This window comes from Lepidochelys olivacea (assembly GCF_965140295.1).
Source record: "Lepidochelys olivacea isolate rLepOli2 genome assembly, chromosome: 17".
Taxonomy (NCBI): Eukaryota; Metazoa; Chordata; order Testudines; family Cheloniidae; genus Lepidochelys; species Lepidochelys olivacea.
Window position 1 is genome coordinate 23,622,279 of NC_140427.1, and position 19,101 is coordinate 23,641,379.

At 45.4% G+C, this 19,101-nt stretch overlaps 1 protein-coding gene across 3 annotated transcripts in view; it reads right to left on the bottom strand.

The window, feature by feature from the left end:
* Positions 1-19,101, bottom strand: part of MTMR4 (myotubularin related protein 4) — a 124,299-nt gene that overhangs the window by 18,314 nt on the left and 86,884 nt on the right. For all 3 annotated transcript variants that reach the window (XM_084650791.1, XM_084650789.1, XM_084650790.1), the window contains 3 exons: positions 18,674-18,840; positions 14,785-14,881; positions 1,991-2,104 (listed from right to left, as the gene is read on the bottom strand). In XM_084650791.1, coding sequence (XP_084506917.1) covers positions 1,991-2,104; positions 14,785-14,881; positions 18,674-18,840 — 378 coding nt within the window. The remainder of the gene's footprint in view (positions 1-1,990; positions 2,105-14,784; positions 14,882-18,673; positions 18,841-19,101) is intronic.

Consider the following 19,101-nt stretch of genomic DNA (forward strand, 5'->3'; position numbering starts at 1 on the left):
GGACTGTGGGATAGGTACCCACAGTGCATTGCTCACACTGTCGATGATGGTGCCCCCACTGTGGATGTGACCTGGCAACAGAGGGAGCAAGTGTGAACACGAAACTGCGATTTTTATTATGTCGACTTTTGGGTGTTGACATCACTTTTGTTGACACACATTGGTAGTGTAGACATGGCCAAATGTTTGGCCAGTAAGATCACCACAGGGAATGCAACTTTCGTGAATGTCACCACAGACTTCTGTGCAAGAAGCTGTAGGAAAAAGGCATAGGGGCCAAATACTCTGACTTCATGCCTACCAGGGATTCCCCCCAACTGCCTCCAGGGGAATTCCAGCAGGGGACTTGCGGGTTGTTTCACTCCCTTTGGTGTGAAGGGAGCAGAACAGAGCAGAGAAGCTGTCCTGAACTACTGATTGGGATCCTTTGATCTTTCTGAAATAATAGGCTTGGCCTTCAGGAGACAGAAGTCAGACAATAGTGCCCTAGAAAATGAAGCCAGCACCGACAGATATTACACGTTGGCTACTGTCCAAGGCAACAGTGGTAAAGAATGTTCACAAAGAGAACCTGATCACATGGCAACGAACAGTGAAAAAATCTGTGTGCACACAAATGGGGTAAGTGGAGGGAGAAACACCTGCTCTCAGCACCAACTGAAGATATGCCCAAATCTCAGTAAGCTTCAGCTACACTGGGTACTGCTCCAGACAGGAAAGCTTGGTAGTCACCAGGGCCCTACTAGTGAGGAATGGGACAGATCTCGTCTCAGTGCTGAGAACATGGGATTTGGGGGTACTCTCCAGTATATGTAGGGTCTTGGTGCCAAGTCCAATAGGCTGCTGGAGCTGCAGCTATCAGCACTGATGTGATTGAGGCCAGAGCTGGTTCAATTGGTGCCAAAGCAGACTGCCACAGAATGATTCTGAGACATCTCTGTCCCAAGGGAGATGAGCATGAATAAGATCCATAAGCCTGCATCAAATGGCTCTGTACCAAACACAGGAGGCACAGCGGAGGTTAAGCTATGACGGCCATTTGTATCAACAATGTAAACCCTGGTCAGGAGATCCTCAGTTAGACACATTAAAGAAACGTTAAGGGCTAGGAAAATGCATAACAAGCATCTCATTTTCAAACCTTGATACAAACCTGCAAAGAGTCACAACTATGGGCTGTAAATTACTAGCAACTAAGGGGAGGCATAGAATTCTACACAAAAACTGTTATAACAATGGCAAGGTTGCATAGCTGAACACTCAGTCAAAAAAGGCAAAAGTTCAGGTCATATCCCTGCCTTAGCTCTGTTCTCTGGTGCGGGTGTATGGTTAGAACAGTCTTTGGGTCACATACCATTTTTCAAATAAAACATGCACCAAGGTAGCATAGGTGTGCTCAGCTGCATGGTGCTGCTTTTCTTCAATGCAGGAAGCTCTGCAGGGTGCCGGGGCTCCGGGCTTTGGCTGCTGGGCGAGAGGACCCTCAGGCACAGGCGTAGTTTGACTTCTATTTGGGGGGGAAAGGGGGGAGGATGCAGGGCCCAGGCTAGCTTCACACTTTCAGGCAGGGAGCACCACACTGACCCTCTATATAGTATCCGTAAGTATAGTGTGTAGCTGCACACCCCAGAACGGCACTATTTCTGCATAACAGACTTATAACAGCTATATGAGCCAGTAGCACTGGAGCTTCGCCTATGTAGGCTTCTATAGGGATCTCAAATTGCCTTCAAGCTCTAACAGCACCAATGAGGAGCAAGGTGGTACACACAACCTGATTTATAAGTGCTTCAGTAATACCGAGTTAAACCAGGCACGTGCAGAGTTCAGCTTGCTGCCCTCCCCAGGGAGTTGCCATGATTGCTCACTGGAACATGGACATCACACTCATCCTCTCTAATTCCTCAGCTAGCACCACGGGTTGGGTTCATGATATTGTGTACAATGGACTATGAGCAACAGGGCAGCTATCGTAGATTTTTTTTTTTACCTGTACACAACTACAGGAATCCTTTTCCAAGACCTGAAGGAAGCCACATTCTCCAGCTCCTTGTCAGTGATCCAGACAGGAACTAGCAGCTTCTGAGGGTAACTGGTACAGAGTCTAGAAATAAAGTGATAAGGTGTCAATCAGAGCCCAGCCATGGGAATATGCACCTCACTATATTTATGAGGCAAGAACAGAGGAGACCTTCAGGTTTGTCTGAACTTGACTAACAAGAACACAGGCTATGGGTGGTTCTTCCCATCCAGAATTAGGGGTGCCTGGGAGAAAGAGACAAAGGTGGCCCTTAAAACTGGGCTGTGTACAGGGTCTAAACCGTGGAACATGGAACCCCCATACAAGGGATTGTAAGCTAATTTACTATCCAAAAGAGGTACATCTGAACAGGCAAAAGCATATTTTACTCTACATAACATTATAATATCTGAATGTTGCAAATTCAGGGAGAATGCAGAAGGCTAGTCAATCCAATGACTCAGGTAAACATGCTAAGGATATTAACCAAGTCTTGCAATTTTGGTACATCTGAATCAGACATGACTAGAAATCAACTCACGCAGAAGGGTGTATGCGATGGCCATCATCTTGGCCAAACCACCAGGGACTGAAGCTCCAGAGCTAAAAGCATGAGCTGCTACAGTTTGAGCTAGAGCTCCCTCACTGGGGCTGTTACAGGCTCTCACTCTCTGTAGCCAAGACACACAGCAGGACCTGTAATTAACTAGTGGGTTACATGTGCACAAAACAGTGCATGAAAGATTCTTTCAACAAGCGGGTTTAATCCTAAAAAAGGCAGTTCCAATAGCACAACTATCAGCACAGGCAAAACTCAGAACTCTTTGCTAGGCCTGCAGCTGTGACACTTACAGAGCACTCTCACTTTACACGTCAGTCAGAAAGATGATGCTTCAGCAGATGCACAAAATATGGATTTTGCCACCGTAAACGGTAAGTCTCTGCAATCGTTGGGGACTGTCCGCACACACACAAGGCAAATGCTAAAGTCAGCATTGTAAGGGAGTGAGGCCCTGGGCTAGAGTTTGCTGAAAGCCACGAATGCAAAAACCGGACACCGAAATTCTAAACTAAAGCAGCCTCAGAAGGGAGCAGGAGCGTGCAAGCTGTCTGAGATAGTGTGCCTGACTCAGGAGGCAGAAGAGAGAGATTATTCTGTGCACTCAGAAGTAAGGGAAAGTGAGACTGTAAATAGACTCAAGGTGGTAATGGACACAGAGAGTGAAAGAAAACAATTACTGGTTTCAGAGTAGCAGCCGTGTTAGTCTGTATTCGCAAAAAGAAAAGGAGGACTTGTGGCACCTTAGAGACTAACCAATTTATTTGAGCATAAGCTTTCGTGAGCTACAGCTCACTTCATCGGATGCATACTGTGGAAAGTACAGAAGATCTTTTTATACACACAAACCATGAAAATCTTTTTATACATACAAACCATGAAAAAATGGGTGTTACCCATTTTTTCATGGTTTGTGTGTATAAAAAGATCTTCTGTACTTTCCACAGTATGCATCCGATGAAGTGAGCTGTAGCTCACAAAAGCTTATGCTCAAATAAATTGGTTAGTCTCTAAGGTGCCACAAGTCAAACTATTACTGTAACTGGTTCTTTGAGATGCAATGCAGACATGTATTCCACTTTGGTGTGTGCATGCCCAGCGCATCGGAGCTGAAGAATTTTGCCTAGCAGTACCCATGGAGGGGCAGCACTCACGCCTTGTAACCATAGCCCCTCCCCTGGCTACATGAGGTGGTGGCGCCCTGACCCCCCTCAGTTCCTTTGCATCTACCCCCAGACTATTCTCTGATGCAGAGTGGATGGAGGGTGGTTGTGGAATACACATTTGCATGATGTCTCAGAACCACAGTTTCAGCAAATAACTGTTGTTTCTTCTTCTGCTTCAAGCGGATGCAGTCATGTATTCCACTTAAGTGACTGACTAGTACCACCCCTCAACCAGGAGGCGGGGTTCGGAGTCCAACTAACCAAGGACTGCAGAACCACCCTACTGACATGTGCATCTGCCCTGGAAGATGCGGTTATGACGTAATGGTTCGTAAATGGACGGACAGATGACAATGTACCAGCCTTGCAAATGCCCGCCATTGAGATATCACTGAGGAATGCTATTGACACTGCTTTCGCTCTTGTAGGATGAGCTCGCAATGATGGACGGGGTGTAGCCAAAGCTATTTCATATGTGGTCTTGATACAAGATATTATCAAAGAATCGTAGAGAATATCAGGGTTGGAAGGGAAGAAAGTTCTTTTGGCCCAATCTTCCTAGGTCACTCTGGACCCTATCCCTACCCTCCAGCGTATCTACCTCTCCCCCAAGCTTAGTGTCATCTGCGAGCTTCTTGAAGCTGCAATCCATCCAATCATCCAGATCATTAATGAAGATGTTGAATAAAACCCCTGAGGCACTCCACTTGATACCAGCTGCCAACTAGACATCGAGACGTTGATTGCTACCCATCAATCCCGACAATCTAGCCAGCTTTCTGTCCACCTTACAATCCATTCATCCTATCCATACTTTTTCAACTTGCTGGCAAGAATACTGTGGGAGACCGTATCAAAAGCTTTGCTAAAGTCAAGAGATCACATCCACCACTTTCCCCATATCCACAGAGCCAGTTATCTCATCATAGAAGGCAATCAGATTGGTCAAGCATGACTTGCCCTTGGTGAATCCATGTTGACTGTTCCTGATCATCTTCCTCTCCTCCAAATGCTTCATGGAGCAGGTCCTCAGGAGTCCATTTTGATTTTTCCAGGGACTGAGATGAGGCTGACCAGTCTAGTTCCCAGATTCCCCTTCTTCCCTTTTTTAAAGATGGGCACTATATTTGCCTTTTTCCAATCATCCGAGACCTCCCCGATCGCCAGGAGTTTTCAAAGATAATGACCAATGGCTCTGCAATCACATCAGCCAACTCCCTCAGCACCCTCAGATGCATTGCATCTGGCCTCATGGACTTGTGCATGTCCAGCTTTTTCTAAATAGTCCTTAACCTGTTCTTTCACCACTGAGGGCTGCTCACCTTCTCCCCATGCTGTGCTGCCCAGTCAAGCAATCTGGGAGCTGACCCTGTCTGTGAAGACAGAGGCAAAAAAAGCATTGAGTACATTAGCTTTTTCCACATCCTCTGTCACCAGGTTGCCTCCCTCATTCAGTAAGGGGCCCACACTTTCCTTGACTTTCTTCTTGTTGCTAACAAACCTGAAGAAACCCTTCTTGTTACTCTTAACATCCCTCGCTAGCTGCAACTCCAGGTGTGATTTGGCCTTCCTGATTTCACTCCTGCATGCCCGAGCAATATTTTTATACTCTTCCTTGGTCATTTGTCCAATCTTCCACTTCTTGTAAGCTTCTTTTTTGTGTTTAAGATAATGAAGGATTTCACTGTGAAGCCAAGCTGGTCGCCTGCCATATTTACTATTCTTTCTACACATCGGGATGGTTTGTCCCTGTAACCTCAATAAGGATTCTTTAAAATACAGCCAGCTCTCCTGGACTCCTTTCCCCCTCTTGTTATTCTCCCAGGGTATCCTGCCCATCAGTTCCCTGAGGGAGTCAAAGTTTGCTTTTCTGAAATCCAGGGTCTGTATTCTGCTGCTCTCCTTTCTTCCTTTTGTCAGGATCCTGAACTCAACCATCTCATGGTCACTGCTGTCCAGGTTCCTACCCATTTCTACTTCTACCAATTCTTTCCTGTTTGTGAGCAGCAGGTCAAGAGGACCACGGCACCTAGTTGGTTCCTCCAGCACTTGCACCAGGAAGTTGTCCCCCAACTCTTTCCAAAAACTTCCTGGACTGTCTGTGTACTGCTGTATTGCTCTCCCAGAAGATATCAGGGTGATTGAAGTCCCCCATGAGAACCAGGGACTGTGATCTGGAAACTTCTGTTAGTTATCTGAAGAAAGCCTCGTCTACCTCATCCTCCAGGTCTGGTGGTCTATAGCAGACGCCCACCATGACATCACCCTTGTTGCTCTTGCCTCTAAACTTAATCCAAAGACTCTTAACAGGCTTTTCTCCAGTTTCATACTGGAGCTCTGAGCAATCATACCGCTCTCTTACTACAGTGCAACTCGTCCACCTTTCTCCCCCGCCTGTCCTTCCTGAACAGTTTATACCCATCCATGACAGTGCTGCAGTCATGTGAGTTACCCCACCAAGTCTCTGTTATTCCAATCATATCATAGTTCCTTGACTGTGCCAGAACTTCCAATTCTTCCTGCTTGTTTCCCAGGCTTCTTGTGTTCGTGTACAGGCACCTAAGATAACTAGCCGATTGCCCTGCTTTCTCAGAGTGAATCAGGAGGCCTCCCCTGTTGCACCCTTCTCCTTGTGTTTCCTCCCGGTTTCTCACTTCCCCACTTACCTCAGGGCTTAGGTCTCCATCACCCGGCAAACCTAGTTTAAAGCCCTCCTCACTAGGTTAGCAAGCCTTCCTGTGAAAATGCTCTTCCCTCTTTTAGTCAAGTGGATCCCATCTCTTTCTAGCAATCTTTCTTCCTGGAACAACATCCCATGGTTGAAGAATCCAAAGCCCTCTCTCTGATATCACCTGTGCAACCACGCATTTACCTCCACAATTCGATGGCCCCTACCTTGGCCTTTTCCTTCAACAGGGAGTATGGACGAGATCATGACTTGTGCCTCGAACTCCTTTATCCTTCTTCCCAGAGCCACATAGTCTGCAGGGACCCACTCAAGGTGATTCTTGGCAGTATCATGGGTGCCCACATGGAGAAATAGGAAGGGGTAGCAGTCTGAGGGCTTGATCAGTCTTGGCAGACACTCTGTCACATCCTGAATTTTAGCTCCTGGCAAGCAACACACTTCTCAAGTCTCACGGTCTGGTCCACAGATGGATGACTCTGTCCCCCTTCGGAGGGAGCCCCAACCACCACCACCCGTCTCCTTCTCTTGGGAGTTGTGGTCATGGAGCCCCTACCCCTATGGCAATGCATCCCATGCCTCCCTTGATGGGGTCTCCTAATCCCTTCCCTCAGATAGCTCTTCCAAACCATTCTCCGCCGTAGTATCTGTGCAGAGAGTTTGCAGATGACACTAAACTGGGAGGAGTGGCAGATACACTGGAGTGATAGGATACAGAGGGCCCTAGACAAATTAGACGATTGGCCAAAAGAAGGCTGATGAGGTTCAACAAGGACAAGTGCAGAGTCCTGCACTTAGGACGGAAGAATCCCATACACTGCTACAGACTAGGGACCAAATGGCTAGGCAGCAGTTCTGCGGAAAAGGACCTAGGGGTTACAGTGGACGAGAAGCTGGATATGAGTCAACAGTGTGCCCTTGATGCCAAGAAGGCCAATGGCATTTTGGGCTGTATAAGTAGGGGCATTGCCAGCAGATGGAGGGACATGATCGTTCCCCTCTATTAGACATTAGTGAGGCCTCATCTGGAGTACAATGTCCAGTTTTGGGCCCCACACTACAAGAAGGATGTGAAAAAATTGGAAAGCATCCAGCAGAGGGCAACAAAAATGATTAGGGGACTGGAACACATGTCTTATGAGAAGAGGCTGAGGGAACTGGGATTGTTTAGTCTGTAGAAGAGAAGAATGAGGGGGGATTTGATAGCTGCTTTCAACTACCTGAAAGGGCGTTCCAAAGAGGATGGATCTAGACTGTTCTCAGTGGTGGCAGATGACAGAACAAGGAGTTATGATCTCAAGTTGCAGTGGGGTAGGTTTACGTTGGATATTAGGAAAAACTTTTTCATTAGGAGGGTGGTGAAGCACTGGAATGCGTTACCTAGGGAGGTGGTAGAATCTCCTTCCTTTGAGGTTTTTAAGGTCAGGCTTGACAAAGCCCTGGCTGGGATGATTTCATTGGGGATTGGTCCTGCTTTGAGCAGGGGGTTGGACTAGATGACCTCCTGAGGTCCCTTCCAACCCTGATATTCTGTGATTCTATGACACATATTGTAAATGGCCTGAAGATCCAACACTTCGATATGCAGTGAGGACTGCTACTCCAACCACTGACCTTGAACTTTCAGCGATCTCAGTCCATTAGGGATGTGTTGGTGACAACAGACCTGATTGGTAAGGACCAGACGAAGGGAACACCCTGACAAACATTCTCCAGAAGTTTCCACCACTGCAAGGATTCCAAAACCAGTGGAGGGAGATGGACCAATCTGTCCAAGGAGTAAAGAGTCGGACACTAAAGCTTGCTGAGCCACATTTGAAGGGAGCAAAGATGCAACCTTGCAAACTGGACCACCTGTGTGCAAGCGGATGTGTGGCCGAAAAGCCTAAGGCACATCAGAACTGTCATGGAGGGCTGAGATTGCAGACTGAAACAGAGGTGGTGAATTGCCTGAAAATGGTTTGTTGGCAAAAACGCTCTTAAACTCAGAGTCTGTTAGGGCCCCAATGAACTTGATTTTCTGATTAGGAACAAAAACGTCTAGCGTTTAGGATGAGACCCGGATGGTTGAGCAAGCATAGTATAGTGTCAACGTTGGAAAGGACTTCATCTCTGGACCTGGCCCTCACTAATCAGTCATCTAGGTATGGGAAGATGTGGATCCCTTTCTTCTTGAGGTATGCCATCACCACAAGCATGCATTTGTTAAAAACCCGAGGAGCAGAAGAGAGGCCATACGGAAGCACTGTATACTGGAAATGGCGCTCCGCTACGACAATTCTAAGGCATTTTCTGTGGCTCAGCAAAACTGCCACGTGAAAGTAGTAGGCATCCTGATGGTCCAGGGCAGCAAATAAGTTGTTCTGAGACAATGCAGGGAGGATTGTTGATCAAGTGACCATTCAGAACCTCATGTACCCGATATAGGTGTTGAGGCTGCGAAGGTTGAGAATGGGTTTTAGTCTTCCACCCCTCCCCCTGATTTGGGCAGCAGAAAGTAGCAGGAATTGAAACCCTGACCCTGGTGTTCTGGTGGATCCACCTCCACCGCCCCCAGCACCATCAGAGAGCACACCTGCTTGAGGAGCAGTATCTTGCGAGAGGGGTCCCTGAAGGAGGATGGGGAGGGATGGAGAAGAACTGGATGGCACTGCTCGATCAGATGGTGCTTAGGACCCAGCTGTTGGTGGTGACTGAGCCCCAAGCCTTGTAAAAGCAAGCCAACCTGTCCCTAAACAGGGACAGGGAAAAGAGAGAGACAAATGGAACACTCCTCCAGTATTCCATTGTCCTTCCATGGTCAAGGAGTCAAAATGAGTGCTGGGACATGTGGGAGAGGTTTCAAAGTAGCAGACGTGTTAGTCTGTATCCGCAAAAAGAACAGGAGTACTTGTGGCACCGTAGAGACTAACATTTATTACAGCCCACTTCATTGGATGCATAGAATGGAACATATAGTAAGAAGATATATATATACGCATACAGAGAAGGTGAAAGTTGCCATACAAACTGTAAGAGGCTAATTAATTAAGATGAGCTATTATCAGCAGGAGAAAAAAAAACTTTTGTAGTGATAATCAAGATGGCCCAAACCGGACAGTCTCTACGCAAAAGAATAAATGGACACAAATCTGACATCGGGAATCGTAACATTCAAAAACCAGTTGGAGAACTTCAACCAACACTTTGGTCAATGTACATTGACCAAACAGTTTTCCTATCCCTTGAAACTTTGAGATTTCAAGATTTCTCCCTTTCGAAGGAGAAAGAGCCCAGAATAGCCAGTAGCCTAGTAGTCAGGGCACTCACCTGGAATGCGGGAGACTACAACCTAGGGGAGCGTCCTGACCACCAGACTGCTTGTTATTCTGGGCACTTGCTCTCCCTCCCTCCCCATTCCCATAAAAAAAAACCTTTGTTTTGATTAACTGACATTTTTCCTTTTTAACATTGTATTTATTAACAGATCCATTCTTTTATAACAAATCATATTTAATTTGCTTTACATATTAAACAGCGATAAGCTTAGTATAAACACAGATATCAACTGGCCCATGGGAAGTCCCTGAAGCCGTACTGATGAGACCTGCTACTAGTCACTTTCTTCTACTTTATGGTATTGATCACATATTGTGACTGATGCTTTTCTATTCTGTCTTCCTCTTCTGCCATGTCAGTTGACTGTGTTGGTTCAAGTCTTTCATTATCTCATGTTTAGGTCCAAATTTCTGATTTTCTTACATTTAGATGCGTAACCTGTTTGTTAGTTGTCCTATCATAACTTTTACACAATATTTAGCTTTGTTCCTATTTCGTTATCTATTTTCCTTATTTTAATATCTTAATTCTAAGTTTAATTGTGACTGTTGTTGAAGGGGTTTCTCCCTTTCTCAGTATTCAAACAGAAGTTCTCAAACTCCTGGTTTGGTGGCCAGTGATGACCCTCTTCCAGCAAACTCCAAAAACTTCCACCATCCTTCTTAGTCCTTATCTTTTTGTTTTCTCCCCGGAAGAGCTTTGACTTAATCAGTTAGCTTTTCTAGTATCAGAATTTCCCCCACCTTTTGATACCAGCCAATAGTTTTAAGAGAATCACTCCTCTTCTATCACCTTGCTATGGTAATTCCAGCAGCAACTACAAAAATAATGATCAATTCTTTATGGCTTTCATAAGACAGAGTTTTCAGAACAATTGAATACAAATATAAGGGGGTTATATGACAGCTGACACCCTGTTATTTCCCTTATGGAGCCTCCAAGGGCTTTCCAAAAGGTCTTAATTTTGGAGCACATCCACCATATATGGAGAAATCCTCCCGTTTCATATGTTTTCCCATTCCTCAATTTTTGTGCCTATGCCTACTTCAACTTTCCAATTTCTCATGAAATATAGTTATTTCCTCCAAGTAAGTTAGAAATTACTTTGTAGTGGAAAGTAAGCATTTATGTTTCATGGATGTAGTGAGTAGTTTTTCAAATTCTGTCAATTTTCTGCATAGGTTTTCTTTTCTGTGGGGACTGAAAAATCTCAGTTGTAGTTACTGATGTACTGCAATTTTGGGGTCTTTTGAGAGTTGTTTTATTTCATCAAGTGATCTAAATGTATTGTCTCTGAACAGTTGGCTGAATTCTGATATACCTGTAAGTTCCCAAATGTCAAAACTTTCCAGGATGTTATTGGGGTTAAATTCTATATTATCTACTATGGACACTGGATGTGATGGGTATGGGTTCTGCTTTCTAAATAAATTATCCCAAATTTCTACTGTTGCTGTCATAAAAAAAAAGAGTGGTTACATATTGATTTTGACCTACAGGTTTTCTTTATCCAGGGGATCACGTGGCGTCTGACTGCACAACAAGAAACTTGTTCTATCTCTACCCAGTGTCTATTAGGGTTTGGTGTTATCCAGTGCATCAGGTTTCTGATCTGACTAGCTTGGTAATAGTGCTTGATGTTTGGTAAAGCCAAGCCTACATTTTGCGATGGCCTTTGTAAAGTAGGTTGCTTAACGCTGGATTTCTTATCTTCCCAAATGAACTCATTTATCATAAGTTGCCATTGACCTATGAGGCTTCCTGGAACTCAAATGGGAAGTGTTTGGAAGTTAATTCACTGCAAGACATTAATTTACCTGTTACAATTTTGACTAACATGAAATTTCATATTTTGACCAATTTCCAGATGTTTTGATTTTCTTAACGAAAGGACTATAATTAATATTACATAACTTACAATCTTTTAGAAATGTGTATTCCCAGGCATCTAACTGAAGTCATTACCCATTTATATTTAGTTTTTATTTCTTTCTGTAGATCTGAGCTCACACATACATCCAGAAGTGCTGACGTGTGGCCGTTTATTTTAAATTCTGACTCTTCACCAAATTTTAAGATTTCTATTTGCAATTCTAGTAGTGTGTGAGCTGGATTCGTAAAACGCCATGACGTTGTCCACATATAAGGCTAATTTGTGGTCCTTGTTTCCTACTGTAACTCCATTTATATTAAGATTATTTCTGACTGACTGAACAACAGTAATCCCTGCCCATTACTATGTCCAAAAGGAAGCATTTTTCTAATAGATACCCATTTGCATTTATAGTACCATATAGGTTGGAAGAGAAAACAAAAATCCAACTTTGAAATTTAGGGCCTAAAGAATTGACATTTTCCAACAAAAACATTTTGTAGTAAAATTCCCAATCAGGTTTAGTGTTGGGGTGTCTATAAGCTTAGACTTACCAGGATCCCATGGGGAAGATGGATAGACACCTGGTAAGCTCGACATGCACACAGTCTGCTTATTGTTTTAAGACCTCTTTTCTCTTAAATGCTTTGGATTTAAATAAATGATACTTGGCTTTAAGGAGGCCATCTGGTCAGTGTGCACCCTGTCATCTCCCGGAGGGAACGGAACGGCAGGTACTGAACCCAAGTCAGGCCTGTGAGGTGATCAAAGTTAGTGACAGGGCACTGCAGCCCCACAGCCTGGTCTTAGAGCAGGAGACGTGCGATTCCACCCTAGAGAGGTGATAGCCTCAGACCTTAGGGGTGTGCTCACAGAGACCGGGGCGGGGCCAGAGAGTCTTTTAGAACAGTTATTGTGACAGAAGGGAGCACCAAAGCCCTGCAAAGCAATTCTGATTTACACATGCACCAGTGAGGAGATGGGTGAAACAAACAGTAAATTCCAGAGAACGATGCCATACAAATTGTATTCCTGTACTAATCTAATTCAAAGGTCTTGGGCAAAGTCATGGATATTGTCACAAGGTGACAGCAGACGACAAAGTCACACCAGTAGTCCACAAGCTATGGCACTGTCCATACCCAGGACACAAGTTGTGAACCAGGGACTGGCGAAGATGCTGGCTGACAAAATTACTGAGGAGTAAATAAAGGTGTGAGTAGAGTGCCTCACCCTATACCTAGAGTGGATTAATAGTCTCAAAAGTTTTTGCCAAACTCGATGCTAAGAAAGACTTCTGGTATTATCCCCTGAATTCACAAAGCTGCACTGTGGTGGTTACACATACTGTAGACAGGTTTCAGAGTAACAGCTGTGTTAGCCTGTATTCGCAAAAAGAAAAGGAGGACTTGTGGCACCTTAGAGACTAACCAATTTACTTGAGCATAAGCTTTCGTGAGCTACAGCTCGCTTCACTGGATGCATACTGTATGCATCCGATGAAGTGAGCTGTAGCTCACGAAAGCTTATGCTCAAATAAAATGGTTAGTCTCTAAGGTGCCAAAAGTACTCCTTTTCTTTTTGCATATACTGTAGAGTTCCTCTGGGACTTCCCAAGGCTCTGGGCTTACCAAAAGGCCATGGATTCAGTATTGGGTCATTTACCTGGAGCTGTTTGGTCCATGGATGAGGAGGATATCTTTACTGACCATGAGAAACAGCTGGAGGAAAGATGGAGGGAAGTGTGTGTTTGGTTTCAAGAAAGGGGACTTTGGCTCACTAGAAATACATGTTGGTTTGAGTTTAAGGAAATACAGCTGTTAGTTGCAGCAGATGGCATGAAGCCTGGCACAAAGAAAGCAGAAGTTCTTCTTAAAGCTTCAAGACTATTATTATTGTTATTTATTATTTGTATTATGGGAGCGCTCCAGAGCCCTAGCCATGGACTGGACCCTATTCTGCTAGGCACTGTACAAATACAGAACAAAGACAATCTGTGACACCCTGACCAGGGGGGCTGGAACAATTTGTACAGTGGGGGTGCTGAGAGCCGTTGAACCAAACTGTAAACCCTGCATATAATGGAAACCACTCCAAGTCAGGGGGGTGTGGCAGCAACCCCAGCACACCGAGTTGCAGCACCTATGACCCTGATACCCCAATATTCACCACTGTCATATAATTAGGATATGTCTTATACAAAGTAAGCCTTGTGAGGTGTCATTAAGTCTGGATCTGCTAAACAGTAATATCTTGTTGGATTGTATGTGCTATTGTCATATGTGAAGTTTTGAAGTTTGGCTACGTATGTGTTACTGAAACATGTCCTGAGGTAGAAAACACCCACAAATAGCCTTTCAGGTACAACAGTAAAAAGGCCAAACAATGTTAATGGTTTATTGCGGAAATGCACACAATCACAAGGATTACCTGAGGAACTGTGTACAACAGAAACCTCTCAGAGATAGCACTACACAATGGGAACTGTTTGACCCACGTCACAGCAAAAGAGCTTTCCAGAAAGTGGGGAGAAGATATAAAAGGGGGGAAATGACATTATGGAGAACCTCACTCTCCCTACAACATAATGCCTGGAAACACCTGAGGGGCAAGGACTGAAATATGGGAAGTGACGGTCCTAGGCTAGAAAGATCTTTAGCCTGTGTATGAAAACCTGGGGAAGCCAAGGCAACTTGTGCCTTAAGAGTCTGCCAGCCTGTTTATCACTCAGGGTGAGAATCTGCTAATTTATATCCTATGTATCTAGTGTGTTAAGATCAGTTTGCATTTTTTGTTTACTAAGGTAATCTGCTTTGATCACTTACAGTCACTTAAAATAATACTTAATAAACTTGTTTTTGTTTTAAACCCAGTTTGTGGAATTCATAACTGGGGGGGAGGGAGGGGAAGAGAAAAAAGCTGTGCATATCACTCTCCATATTGAGGGAGAATTTCAATTAGCTTATGCTGTAAGTTCTCTGTGCAGCGCAAGACAATACAATTTTGGGTTTACTCTCCAGAGGGGGAGTGCACTTGAATGCTGGGCAATTCCTTAGCTGAAAGTCTTCCCATGTAGAGCTGATTTCAGTGTCAGTGTCTTTCTGCAGCTGCGTGTGTCCCAGGGAGCTATATGGGGTGAGGTCGGACTGGTATGTTACTCACTTGTAATTGCTGTTGATGTCAGAAACTCTCCAGACATTCTGCAAGTCAAAGTCCATCCTCACAACTTCCATCTCAAACCGGTACTTCACGTGGTCTCCTGGAACAGCACAGGCAGAGCAGTTACTGGCAGCTGGACACAGCCAAGGGAAACCTGAACCTGGCAGCTGCAACATTACAGGACTGGATGAGCAAGAGGCCAGATGGTGTCTGAACACTGTGGGATGGGTGCTTTTCCAAATGTCATACTCACTTGCTTAGGATATAAATCTCCTCACTGTATTTTCCACTGAATGCATCCGATGAAGTGAGCTGTAGCTCACGAAAGCTTATGCTTAAATCAATTTGTTAGTCTCTAAGGTGCCACAAGTACTCCTTTTCTTTTTATCAATTTTAAAGGGATTTTGACAGGTTTTGATTACTTTTTTATCATATAATACAACTGCTGTTTTAAAGTGCTATATAAATTGTTTGACTTATTTTTCTCTTGTGTATTCTAATTAATAAATCTCTAAACTACAGCGTGAATTTCCTAGCATGTTTGCCATGGTACGAAGTAGGCTGAGGTCTCTATATGGCAAACCCCAAATCTTATTTCATAGAATTATAGAATCATAGAATATCAGGGTTGGAAGGGACCTCAGGAGGTCATCTAGTCCAACCCCCTGCTCAAAAGCAGGACCAATCCCCAATTAAATCATCCCAGCCAGGGCTTTGTCAAGCCTGACCTTAAAAACTTCTAAGGAAGGAGATTCCACCACCTCCCTAGACAACGCATTCCAGTGCTTCACCACCCTCCTAGTGAAAAAGTTTTTCCTAATATCCAATCTAAACCTCCCCCACTGCAACTTGAGACCATTACTCCTTGTCCTGCCCTCTTCAACCACTGAGAATAGTCTAGAACCATCCTCTCTGGAACCACCTCTCAGGTAGTTGAAAGCAGCTATCAAATCCCCCCTCATTCTTCTCTTCTGCAGACTAAACAATCCCAGTTCCCTCAGCCTCTCCTCATAAGTCATGTGTTCCAGACCCCTAATCATTTTTGTTGCCCTTCGCTGGACTCTCTCCAATTTATCCACATCCTTCTTGTAGTGTGGGGCCCAAAACTGGACATAGTACTCCAGATGAGGCCTCACCAATGTCGAATAGAGGGGGACGATCACGTTCCTCGATCTGCTCGCTATGCCCCTACTTATACATCCCAAAATGCCATTGGCCTTCTTGGCAACAAGGGCACACTGCTGACTCATATCCAGCTTCTCGTCCACTGTCACCCCTAGGTCCTTTTCCGCAGAACTGCTGCCTAGCCATTCGGTCCCTAGTCTGTAGCTGTGCATTGGGTTCTTCCGTCCTAAGTGCAGAACCCTGCACTTATCCTTATTGAACCTCATCAGATTTCTTTTGGCCCAATCCTCCAATTTGTCTAGGTCCCTCTGTACCCTATCCCTGCCCTCTAGCGTATCTACCACTCCTCTCAGTTTAGTATCATCCGCAAATTTGCTGAGAGTGCAATCCACACCATCCTCCAGATCCTTTATGAAGATATTGAACAAAACCGGCCCCAGGACCGACCCCTGGGGCACTCCACTTGACACCGGCTGCCAACTAGACATGGAGCCATTGATCACTACCTGTTGAGCCCGACAATCTAGCCAACTTTCTACCCACCTTATGGTGCATTCATCCAGCCCATACTTCTTTAACTTGCTGACAAGAATATTGTGGGAGACCGTGTCAAAAGCTTTGCTAAAGTCAAGAAACAATACATCTACTGTTTTCCCTTCATCCACAGAACCAGTAATCTCATCATAGAAGGCAATTAGATTAGTCAGGCATGACCTTCCCTTGGTGAATCCATGCTGACTGTTCCTGATCACTTTCCTCTCATGTAAGTGCTTCAGGATTCATTCTTTGAGGACCTGCTCCATGATTTTTCCAGGGACTGAGGTGAGGCTGACTGGCCTGTAGTTCCCAGGATCCTCCTTCTTCCCTTTTTTAAAGATTGGCACTACATTAGCCTTTTTCCAATCATCCGGGACTTCCCCCGTTCGCCACGAGTTTTCAAAGTTAATGGCCAATGGCTCTGCAATCACAGCCGCCAATTCCTTTAGCACTCTCGGATGCAACTCGTCCGGCCCCATGGATTGTGCACGTCCAGCTTTTCTAAATAGTCCCTAACCACCTCTATCTCCACAGAGGGCTGGCCATCTATTCCCCATGTTGTGATGCCCAGCGCAGCAGTCTGGGAGCTGACCTTGTTAGTGAAGACAGAGGCAAAAAGAGCATTGAGTACATTAGCTTTTTCCACATCCTCTGTCACTAGGTTGCCTCCCTCATTCATTAAGGGGCCCACACTTTCCTTGGCTTTCTTCTTGTTGCCAACATACCTGAAGAAACCCTTCTTGTTATTCTTAACATCTCTCGATAGCTGCAGCTCCAGGTGCTATTTGGCCCTCCTGATTTCATTCCTACATGCCCGAGCAATATTTTTATACTCTTCCCTGGTCATATGTCCAACCTTCCACTTCTTGTAAGCTTCTTTTTTATGTTTAAGATCCGCTAGGATTTCACCGTTAAACCAAGCTGGTCGCCTGCCATATTTACTATTCTTTCGACACATCGGGATGGTTTGTCCCTGTAACCTCAACAGGGATTCCTTGAAATTTAAAACTGTTTAATGTTGGAAGTAATAAGGTCACGGTAAAACCTTTCACTCTTTGGGCCCATTTATTTCATCTAAATTAATACAGCTATTCCTCCAGGCCCCAAACTCCTCTAATCAGCCCCTGAGGCCGAATCAATTGGGTAGACATATTTTAGAATCGAGGGCCTGGCACTGGGAACATCCTATCCTCAGCCTAGATTTGGGATTGTCAGCTCAAGTGCCTCCAGTCCTGGAATAGAAGGAGGCACAATCCAGAAAGACGGTTTTATCCCCACTGTTGTGTGCTGCATGTGTCTGTCTGTGAGAGGTTAAGAATTTAGGTTTAATCACCCTGCCATATTTGTTGCTCAGTGGCCTGAACACTTTTGGGAGAGGAGATGCAAACAGAATTATTAATGACATACAACCTTTCAAGAAAGCCATGAACATTTACCAGTCCAGAGACAAGATCTACTCATCCTCTGTCAGAACCCAAGGCTGAAGTTTGGGTGACCTCTGGTGAGCTTTTTAGCATGTATGTAAGTTTTTCTATTGCTTAAATGTTTTCTCTGCAATGCTTTTACCTTAAGAATAAATTTGCTTGCTTAGAAAGAGCTGGTTGGTAACTTATAACTGTGGGCAATATGAAGGTCACAGCCCTAGGAGAGAAAGCAAAGCATAGAGGCTGGCCTGTTAGACAGTCTGGTTCACTGGGGAGGGAGGGAAGGGAACTGTGCAGCCTTAAAAATCCCCCGGTCAGTAAGGAATGAGACAGGAGTCTCAGCCCAGGAGAGGTGATGGCTAGGACCCGGGAACCTGAAGTGTGTGCCCTTGGTGGACCACGGAGGGGGAATACAAGTGCAGTTGCCCTGAAACTGTGAAGCCAGGTAGGAGATATTTCCTGAGTGACATGCTGCTAGCCAAGCGGTGAGCCCGCTCTGCACCAGCTAAAGCTTCCAGGGGATGGCCAGGTGCAGCACCTGGATCTCCAGGTTAGGTCTGGTTGTGGCCCTGGACACAGCAATCGACCAGGAGACAATGCCACTCCCTAGCCAGAGGAAGATGGACAAAGCACACCTGGCTACCGCTACTCTTTGTGCAGCAAAGGACTTAACAGGACCATCCAGAGGGATTTAGGAGATGGCTGCAGCAGAACACAGAAACACAGCATGATATGGGTGTGTGGTTTCCCTCCTCCTGGACATACCATGAGGGCTGCACTAAGAAAGGGGCTGGTTGGGAGCTCACCTGGGTGACACAGATGTGCATGCTGATCCTCCTCATCGGCACAGACCCCCAAGCACCAAGCATGGTAGGCGAATGCAAACAGGTCTTCAGGCTTTGCAGGGCGGGCAATGGCTCGGCTCAGCCTCTTCAGCCACTCCTGGCACTGCTTAAAGGTGGAGAAATGGCACCTGCAGGATACACAGACTCAGTAGGGCCAGTCAGGATTGACTGACAGGGAATTCCACAGCCTTGCAGTTCAACCAGGGGAGGAGAGGGAGATCCAACCTCCCTAGGAGGAACGAGGGGCTCTGAACTTCCCAGGGGAAGGCTGGGCCACACCCACCCACATATGTGAGAGCACCCTCCAGGATAGCAGGGCTTGACTCAGCAGCACAGACTAGGGCAGGGATTCCACAAGGCTGCTGGCCACACCCGTGGCTGGAGAAACC